The sequence below is a fragment of the Lygodium microphyllum genome, chromosome 1, assembly GCF_053477565.2.
Source record: "Lygodium microphyllum isolate KBCC chromosome 1, Lygodium_microphyllum_v1.1.10, whole genome shotgun sequence".
NCBI classification, from domain to species: Eukaryota; Viridiplantae; Streptophyta; class Polypodiopsida; order Schizaeales; family Lygodiaceae; genus Lygodium; species Lygodium microphyllum.
In genome coordinates, this window is record NC_141135.1 from 55,032,778 (window position 1) to 55,043,126 (window position 10,349).

Consider the following 10,349-nt stretch of genomic DNA (forward strand, 5'->3'; position numbering starts at 1 on the left):
GGTATTCTATTTATGCTTATTTGGCTAAGTCTCATGGTGCAGATGTACTTGTTGAGGAGAAGCGTAAGAGAGATGAAGAAAATCCAAGTGCAGCTAAGAAGACTAGAGGGGGTGAGTTTGTTACTCCACCTACTGTAGGACCGTCTTCAAGACCAGGGCCAGATCAACAGATGGAGGATGCTCAAAAGAGAGAAAAGAGGCAAGAGCCTAGAGAGAGAAAGCAGCTAGGATTCAGATTGATGTCCGATATTGAGACATCTACAGACATGAAGAAAATCTTTAATGATAAGATACTTGGCAGTGAGGTGACTTTCACTATTTCTGAGATTTTGGGCATCTCAAAAAGAGAGTTTCAGGATCAGTTTCAGGAGGTCTTGAAGAGGAAAAGACATGCATTGTCTACCACTGATACACAGGGAGTTTTGATTGGGGAGTTGGATGAGGATGAGGATGAGGTTATGGTTGATAATGCTTCTGTTTTTCCGCGGGTAGAGAAGAGGGTTCAGCCTATGCATTATGCTGAAATTGATGAGCCTGTCATGATACTGCGTAGTCACTTTTCGCGGAGCCATTGGGCTAGGGCAACTACAGAGACGATGGTAAAGATTGGAGAGAAACAGGTGCCTTATGTTGCATTGGTTGATCATGGTTCAGAGATTAATCTCATAGTTCGTGGAGTTTATGAGAGTAACAGATGGACTATGGATGTAGAGCATGGATGGCGTATGAGAGCCGCCAATAACACTGCAGGTGATTTGTATGCTGCATGTCCTAGTGTCAGGGTTTCTATTGGTGATGTAGAGGAGGATTTTCATTTCTTTGTGCAAGATTCATGCTCTTATCCCATAATTCTTGGTCAGCCATTCATTACAGAGATGCGTATGGAAACAAAGGTCATGGATGATGGATCTGCTTATGCACGGATTCGCAGTAAAGATGGTATGAGAGCAGTTCAGTTTATGATTGTATGTGTGAACCATGTTAGAAATAGAGATACTCTCAGAGATGCACCTTTGCCCCCTGTGAGAGATTCGGGTTTTCATTAGGTACCGCCGTTTCGCGAGACGACGGTGGTACAGAGGAGAGGAGATTGGAGTTCTCGCCTCCTGGCAGCAGTGTTTTCTCCTCCGGTTATGTTGGGATTTCAGCAAACAGTTCAATGAGTTATCAGAAGACTTCTAGGTTGCCTAGAGCTGCTAGGCAGTATATATGCAGGAAGGAGAAAAATTTGAAAAATGTAGAAATTTTGGAGGATGATGAGCACATAGATGGGATATATGACAGTGTGATTTGTGCAGATATGATGACAGAGATGGGAGATATGCTGAAAACTGATATGCTGAATTGTCACGGTAATGTATTAGTGCAGTCCCTGGACATGTTTCATGAAATTGTAGATTTTATGTCACAGATTGAGTCAGAGGCTGAGGTAACTCAGCAAAGAGTGTTGAGTGCTGAAGAAATTCAGCAAACAGAGTTTCCAGCTGGTTATGAACAGCTTTCAGAGAGACAGAGGGCTGAAAACTTTCAGCCAAGAGAGTTTACTGCTGAGATATTTGAGCGTTCAGAGTTTGGGGCTGTTCCTATGCAATCCATAGAGCAGAGGGCTGAGAATATTCAGCCATTGGAGTGCAGAATTGCTGATTTACAGCAAGGTTTATGTAATGTAGAAGAGCATAATGAAGCCAGGGTTGACACGAAATACAAAACTGTGGATAAGAAGGTGAAGCCGGTTGTTGTACCGCTTCCACCTGACAGTGATCAGCAAATAGAGAAGGCTGCTAAATAGCAAATTTTGAGGAATCCGGAGCATATTGGTCATAAATTTTCAGCAGAGACTCTTACTGAATTGAAAATTGGAAATGGTGATTTCTTGTTACCCATAGAGAAGCAATGCTTTCAGGATATGCTTGAGCGACATGGAAGGGGATTTGCTTTTTTCCCACATGAGATTGGATGTGTGAATCCTGATATTGTTGCTCCTATGGTCATTTTTACTATTCCTCATATCCCATGGAATCTCCGACCTATTCCAGTGCCTAAAGCACACTTGCCAAAGCTGATTGATTTATTGAATGAGAAAATCAGGATGGGAATCCTTGAGCCTTCATCTGCACCATACTCAAACAAGTGGTTTACAGTTCCAAAGAAGAATGGTACTCTCCGATTTATTCAGGACATGCAGCCAGTGAACAGAGTTACTATCAGGAATGTTGGTATAGGTCCAGTTGTGGATGAGTTTGCAGAGGCATTTGCTGGACGTGCCATCTATTCTTTGGGTGATTTGTATTCAGGATATGATCAGTTTCAGCTGGCTTTGGAAAGCAGGGACATAACCACCATGAGAACTCCTATTGGGCTTGTCAGGATGTGTACCTTGCCTCAAGGTGCCACTAATTCTGTTGCGCATATGATGAATGCCATGCATAAGGTCCTTCGTGATTACATACCTCAGCTTACTATGCCTTTCTTAGATGATGTGCCCATTAAGGGGTGTGCAGAAGAAGAGAAGAATGAGAGCCTAAATGAGCAGGGATGCAGATACTTTGTGGCTGATCATATTTCAGCATGTGAGAAGATTTTGGCCAGGTTAGAAGAAGTGAACTTGACACTTTCAGGGCAAAAATCTGTTTTTGGAGTGAATGAGGTTGTCATTGTTGGGCATATGTGTGGATATTATGGCACGAAACCCTCACCTGATAAGGTGAATGCTATAGGCAAGATTGCAGAGTATTGTTCTACTACTTCAGAGGTACGGAGATTCATTGGTGCTTGTGTGTTTTATATGATTTGGATACCTCATTTTGCACACATAGCAGATTGTTTGTATCAGCTGCTTCGAAAGGGGCAGAAATTCTATTGGGATGAGAGCCACACTAGAGCCATGTGGAAATTGAAGAAGTTATTGCAGAATGCTCCTACTCTCAAGAAAGCGGATTATAATTGTGAAAGGCCTATTGTATTGACAGTTGACACTAGTCCAATTGGCATAGGTTGGGCTGTGGGTCAAGATGATGCAGATGGAAAACAGGTATGCTATTTGGTTTTGGGGCGAAAGTCCTAAACGAGAGACAGAGGAGATATCCGCAAATCAAGAGGGAGTTATTGGGGATTGTCACAGCTCTTAAATGTGACAAGGAGTACTTTATTGGAGCTTAAGTTGTGGTAGAGACAGATTGCTTGCCATTGATTGGTATGATCACGAGTTGCTCTACTCTAGATATAGCTATGTTGAGATGGATTGCATATATCAAGTCATTAAATCCAGAATTTAAACACATAGCAGGGAAGGATAATCCAGTGGCAGATATGTTGTCTAGAGCCAGATATGATGATGAGGAGACTCTACTTGCAGAAGAGGATGATGCAAAAATTTCAGCCACTATGGTTGATCATGTTTGTCATGTCTATGATATTGTGGCTTTCATAGAAGAACTCTATGTTGGAGATTGGTTGCAGATTGGCAGGTACCTTAATACATTAAGCAAAAGAGATGAATGGACAGATGAAGATTTCAAGAAGATCAGAAGGAAATCCTATGGTTATTTTCTCAAGGATGGATTTCTTTGGAAGCATCCGAAGAAAAGAGGCGGATTACCTTTGCGGGTTGTCTGCGATAGAGGGACACAGTTACAGGTGATGAGGGAGTTTCATGAGAGTCCTTGGGCTGGTCATAGAGGAGTATGGGCTACTTATGAGAAAATCAAGGAGAAATATTGGTGGAAAGGCATGTATAGAGATGTTTCTCATTTTGTTGAGACTTGCAGAGACTGCCAGATGTATTCAGTAGTGCGTCATCGAGATGAGCTTCATCCGACCTATCCACTATGCATTCATTATAAGTGGGTAGTTGATTTGGTTACCATGCCTATGGGTCTATGGCAGATGAGGTACATTGTTTTGGCTAGAGAGGATCTTACCAATCATGTTGAGGGCAGATCTTTGAGAACGAAGACCACTAGTGCAGTGTGTAAATTCTTATTGGAGGAAATTTTCTGCAGGTATGGTTGTGTGGGTAAGATCACTGCGGATCGTGGTGAATTGGATGCAGATGAAGCTATGGAGTTTTTCTCTCAGCTAGGAATCAAGTTGGCTCTAACCACAACATATAATCCAGAGGGAAATGGAAAGAGTGAAAGAGGGCATCCGCCGATAGTGAAAGCATTAGCCAAAGCATGCAGAGGACGGATTGGAGAATGGCCAAGACTTCTACCATTTGCTTTATGGGCTGATCGTACGACTCATAGTGTTACCACATGATATATGCCTGCAGAGTTGATGTATGGTCAAAAACCTGTTATGCCGATTGAGACTTGTGCTTTGACTTGGTCAGTTTTACCTTGGCAGGAGGATTTGACGAGAGAAGAGCTCTTAGCTCTTCGGATTCGACAGTTGGAGAGGAGACCAGAGGATATTCAACTAGCTATTGACAGGTTGAAGGTTGCTAGACTAAGGAACAAGGACAGGTTTGACAGCAGGCATCGCTTGCGGCCTAGAGCAATAGAAGAGGGAGATTGGGTATTGGTCTTTGATAGCAGCCTTGAAAATCAGCATACTGCACTTCAGAAGATGGTGAAAAGATGGTTTGGGCCGTACATAGTCAGACATGTCTTTGATAATGCAACATATGAGCTGACTGAATTGGATGGGACAGTGCTTAGAGTGCCTATTGCTGGAAAAAGAATCAAGATTTTCAAGAAAAGAGATGATGAGGATTATGCATTGGAAGAATTTTCAAGAGAAGAGCAACGACAAGAAACTCCAATGGAAGAGACACATGATATAACAGATAATCTTGTTGATCTACCGGAAATGCATAACGAAGAGATTGATCTGTTTGTGGATCTTGATGTCAATGATCATGGGTAGTTGGCCCATTCGGAGGATGCGCAGGATTAGAGGGGGTGGATGTCATACTGCTGCGCCTTCGAGGTGTGAAAACCACCTAAAAGTCGTGTGTGTGATTTGATACTTTGTACATATTTAGTTGTTATGTTTGCTCTTTCATTCTATGCCGAAGACAGAGAAGAATAAGGAATTTTGGTAGACTGGTAACTTGAGATGCAATTACATGGACCACTTTGATTGTGACCAAGGGTTCGTTTGAAAGCTGTGGCAGCATAGGAGCATTCCCAATTGGGCCAAGAGATACATGCTGAGATCATCCTAAGGGGCCTAGAAAGAGACTCTGTTGTTGATGACATGCTTGTGGACATGTATGAATTATGTGACAACTCGTGAATGGGAAACGGCAGTTGATAGAACAAAACTACCAATTTCTATTCTCTACAGGAAGGATCTTGTGAAACTAGATGGTACAGATTCCATGTTGTTGTATGGTTATGGATCATATGAGTATCCAATTGAGCCAGAATTTTGATCAAATAGATTAGCGCTGATTGATAGAGGATTTGTGTATGTTGTTGCACATATACGCGGAGGGGGAGAGATGGGAGGAAAATGGTATGAAGACGGGAAGCTATTGAAAAAGAAGAACACGTTTATTGACTTTATTGCCTCAGCAGAACACCTATTGGCCCACAATTTTGGTGCTAAGGACAAGTTATGTATCCATGGGAGAAGTGCAGGTGGTCTATTGATTGGTGCTGTGCTAAATATGAGGCATGTGGAACAAAAAGGAAGGAAAAATAGGTTTTTTTAAGGGGAAAAAAGGAAGAGTTTTTTTTAAATCGGGAGAGAGGGAAAATAGACAAATGAGGAAAGAAAATAGGGGGAGGAACGCCATGAACGGAGCTATCGGATTGTGAGCACCATAGCAGAAGGAGATGCAGAAGACAAAGAGGCCATGGTGCAGCTAAAGAATAAGACGAAGAAGGAGGTGACGGGGGCGCATATGGCAGACGATGAGGCGAAGACCTACTGAAGATGGCGGACAGTCAATCGTGGACGAAGGTGAGGACTAAGCTGCTGCAAAAGACGAGAATCTGAGAATCTGAGACCACGACGAAGCTAATGGGAGAGCCGACAGAGGCGATGTAGCTTCAACGACAAGGAAACTGGTGAACTCTCCTGAAATGAAGGCTGGGAACGGGATGACAAAGGCGTGGATGAAGCCGAGATGAAGCCGAAGGGAGGAAACACGACATTATTGTGGTTAAGTTATCATTTATCACCAGCGTGTAGAGAAATTGAAGAGGAGACTTCATTGAGGAGGAAGTTGATGGAAACCTGCAACTGAGGGGGGGGAAGTTCCTGAAGCCCAACAAGGTGGTGGTCATCCTACAGGGCTGCTACGCAGGTCGGAAGGCTGTCATCATCAAGAACTACGACGATGACACGCAGAGCCGCTCTTATGGCCATGCTCTGGTTGCAGGCATCGACAGGTACCCCCGGAAGGTGATAAAGAAGGCTTCTCAGAAGAAGATTGCCAAGAGGTCTCGCTTGAAGCCTTTTATCAAACTTGTCAACTACAACCACATTATGCCAACTAGGTACACTCTTGACGTTGTTCTTAAGACTGTTGTTACTGCTGAAAAGCTCGAGACTAAGGCTAAGAGAGTTGAAACAAGAAAGGAGACCAAGGCAATATTTGAAGAGAGATTCAAAACGGGGAAGAACAGGTGGTTTTTCTCCAAGCTGCGATTTTGAAGCCTGTAGGACAGCTGCTGCCTACTGAATTGAACAGTGTGGTAGTCTTCTGATAGCGGATGTTTCCAACAGCCTTTCTCAATTTTATCTTCAGCTCTACCTCCAGCTCCTCACACAGAAGGCACAAGTTTGTATATGAATCAATGCGTGATATTGCTGGTCAAGATAACCAGATGAAGGCATTGCTATTTTCAGCCACAGAAATTTACAGGTTTACACGGTTAAGGGAGTGGGAAGTATGCTGAATGTACTTGTTGAATGTACTGCGAATGCACCTGCCCTCAGAGATTCCTATTGTGGGTTATGAGCTGATTCCCAATGTTCTCTTGCACTGTCAGATGGCTCCATTACTCCAGACAATGTCCCTGAAACAGCACCTGTGACTGGGATTTATCTCAAATATGTGTGGTTCAAATTCAAAGTGATAGAAGGATTACAGTCTGTAATGTGCACTCTTCAAAGCCAGCTACCCTTCAATGCCTAGGATGTGTCAAAGTAAAGATAATCAGCAAGAGTTACCACTATTCTCCTGAGTACTTTGCTAACTATTGGAAACATAGTAACCAATAATGATATTCAGACCCGGGTTATCCTAGACAGTGAAGCACTTCCTTACCCGTTGTCTCTGTTTTCTCAAAATCCTGTGAAAAATATAAAGAAGGAAGAAGAAAGGAGAAAAGACTCGTAATTTAATTCAATTTTTTATGTGATGTCTGGTGCTGGAGCAAGCTGATCTATTGGAGTGATTTCCATTCAGATGAAGTTGATTATTAACCTCCTATCCTGATATTATTCAAAGTCCTCCGTGGTCGCGACTTTGCTTTCGAAAACCCTTCGACAGCGGAGAGTGAAAAATTGAAGCATCCAATACCCAAGAGTAGGGAGAGAATGGTTGCAGTTCAAAAAAATCCATTTTTTGGGGGAAAGAAGAAGACGACAAAAAATGTGTCTCCCCCTCTCCCATGGTGTTTCATTTCTTGGAGATTAAGCTCTTCTTTAAAAAAATTACCACAAGTCTCTCAAATAACTAGTTCAATCTTGGGTTTTCACACTTGTGTAAAGTGGTTTTGGCTTGGTTGAGGGGGTTAACAGTGTCAAAATTTCTTTCCAGCTTTCGAATCATAGTAGTTCCTTCATAATACCAAACATTACTACCATTAAATGGGGGGTCAAGTGGACTCTGATTGACGAATGGACACTTGTGTTGGGATATTGGGATTGAAATGCATCTAGGAAGACTACAGCTCCTTAATCCATAACCATTTCATTTTGCACCAAAAATGCATCTTTCACACCTCTCAAGATCTTTTTGTACTTGAATCTCAACTTTAAAATGTGCTCTCATTGGCGACCATGGGATAGGGTGACTCAAGTGGTGGAATCCATGAACTAATTTGCACAAACTTAAACCATAAAGAGCATCAAGTTGCTACAAAGAAAAGTACAAAATAATGCACAAACACAGCTCTCACCCTATCAATGATAAGATCAAAGCATGAAGTCCACAAGGGATAGACCAAGCTCAATCAGGAAAAGCTCCAAAGCTAGCCACTAACCAACTGCTCCAACACAAATCGCTAAAAAGAACTATCAAAGGAGTCATCATAAGTGGTGGTCTAATGTGCCTACCTAGCCTAGGAGAACTGGACCAAGAACTCCTACTAGGCGAGGACTCCTATAGCCTAGTCTACAGATTTTTCCATTTTACCACATTTTTCTTCAGTATTTTATACTTGGGAGTGTAAAAAGAAGAGAGTTGAGTGCATTGTGACCCAAGGGGAGAACATGACATTAGACTCAGGCCCTGTCTCAGTATCCAAGAACCTACGAAGCTCTCGCAAGGTGACACTAAATCCTTTTCTTCTTCTATTCACTTTTGTTTTAGCTCCAACCATCTGTATTTCTTTTTCCAGTTAAATGCCACCCCCAAGAAGACAAGGCATTGGCCTTGCATCTCTAACACGCCCTCAAGAAAGTACCAGCTCCTCGCAAGGCCATGATCATCTACTCTTGGAATTTCTTTCTTTCTTTTCTTTTTTCAAAAGTTAGGACTCCTTTTTACACACCTCCATATCTTATAAATATTTATGATATATTCATGATCTGTTTCTTATATTTGAAAGGCTTCTCTATCTATCTCATAACTAATAGGGACTCCTAGAAACAATTGCCTAGTAGGCTAGCAGAACAAGGTCACTAGGACTACTCTCAAAAAAAGCTCTTAGAGTGCCCAACAATGTCTTTACAAGCAGCAGACAACTGCTAAAACCTTCCTAGACACACCAAACCTAGCCCTGGGACTTCATGCCTTGAATGCTAGCCCCTCACAAAAAGAAAAAATTTCCAAGTATATATATACACAAAAAGCATAAAGGAAAAGACCTCATAAAGGAAGCACATCACCTTGACTTGGTTAGAAGAATCTTTTACACAGCATGAGGCTCGCTCATGATGCTCCATCGAACTTTTTTAGTGCATCACTGACACAAAAACCCATTAACCACACCGGCACCAAACAAATAAATAGCCCTCTTGGTCTAATGAGGTAAATTCAATTCACTACAAAATAAAGGGCCCTCTTAGCCTAATGAAATCAAACATTAAATCCAACAAGAACAGCCCTCTTGGCCTAATGAGATAAATCCACCAAAGCATACCATTCAACATCCTATTGTTGAAAACAAACTGTTGGCCCCCACATAAATCATATTGAAGCAAAAAACTAGGCCAATGGGATTGCTTGCTCATGCTCTACACTAAATGCATCAAATTATTAGCTAACCCCTTATATAAATGGTAAGAGGTGTCCTACGAATATGTCATTGAACGATCCGATGTGTCCATGATAGAATAGGAAGATGGTCAATCACTACTTGGCTCATAAACCATACTAACCATTGACAACCAAAATAGGATATGTTAGTAAGCAGTCCTCATACCAGCCTTGGACTAACATCAAGAGACAATTGTTAAAGTCTCTCCGCTCCACAATTAAGAAAGACATCTTTAAGAAAGGCATAAGTTGATACATCACTACCTCAAAAATCCCAAGGATGTCCTAGTTTGCATGATGATACATTCTTAGAATGAGATTTCTCACACTATAAGTCCCATTCAATTGGTTGATCACTAACTGCGAGTCACCTTAACCAATAACCGGGGAATAACACCATGTTTGGCTAGATTTATTTTCATAAACAAGGCCTTGTATTATACCATATTATTTGTAAAAGTAGTTCCTAAATATACTTCCATTCTTAAAACTACTCAACAATGGGGATCTTGTATGACAACCCCAATACTCACATGCTAAATGGGTCCTCCACTCGGGGGGGTTCACAATGTATATATATCCTCTATATAATGTGCATTCATGGCCTATTTATAAATATCCTAATATGTGAATTTTTTTTAAATAAAACACAACCCTTTTCTATTCAATCTGTAAGTAACCCCTTTATATGACACCCTTCTGTATGTAAAAATTGTATAAAAATGGTGTTTTAAAAACCTCTTATTTTGAACTCATGTTATATATACATATATTTATGAGTGACCCCCCCCGAGGTCCTCCAGAAGCTCCATCAAAATACCACATATAAACCGAGGCTTCATTGATGGAACTTGCCATGGCAATCAACTTACTCGTACTTATGATAGTTAAAATCTAATTGAGAGAGAGTGTGTAAGGTATGTAACTCAATAGGGATATTAGTAAGCACACGATGAGAATGGTAGCA

General features: G+C 41.5%; 1 protein-coding gene across 1 annotated transcript; it reads left to right on the forward strand.

Moving 5' to 3' along the window:
* Window positions 1-5,449: 5,449 nt before the first annotated feature.
* On the forward strand, window positions 5,450-6,625 carry LOC148041135 (large ribosomal subunit protein eL27-like). Its single transcript, XM_087677677.1, has 2 exons — window positions 5,450-5,622; window positions 6,156-6,625. The coding sequence occupies exons 1-2, from the start codon at window positions 5,450-5,452 to the stop codon at window positions 6,607-6,609; spliced, it is 627 nt and encodes a 208-aa protein (XP_087533803.1). The 3' UTR covers window positions 6,610-6,625.
* Window positions 6,626-10,349: the final 3,724 nt, after the last annotated feature.

Bases quoted from the DNA above. Each gene is read 5' to 3' on its own strand.
- LOC148041135 (XM_087677677.1), top strand. From the start codon at position 5,450: ATGGGAGGAAAATGGTATGAAGACGGGAAGCTATTGAAAAAGAAGAAC. The intron at 5,623-6,155 runs GCATGTGGAACA...GAGAAATTGAAG, and splicing joins GGTGCTGTGCTAAATATGAG to AGGAGACTTCATTGAGGAGG.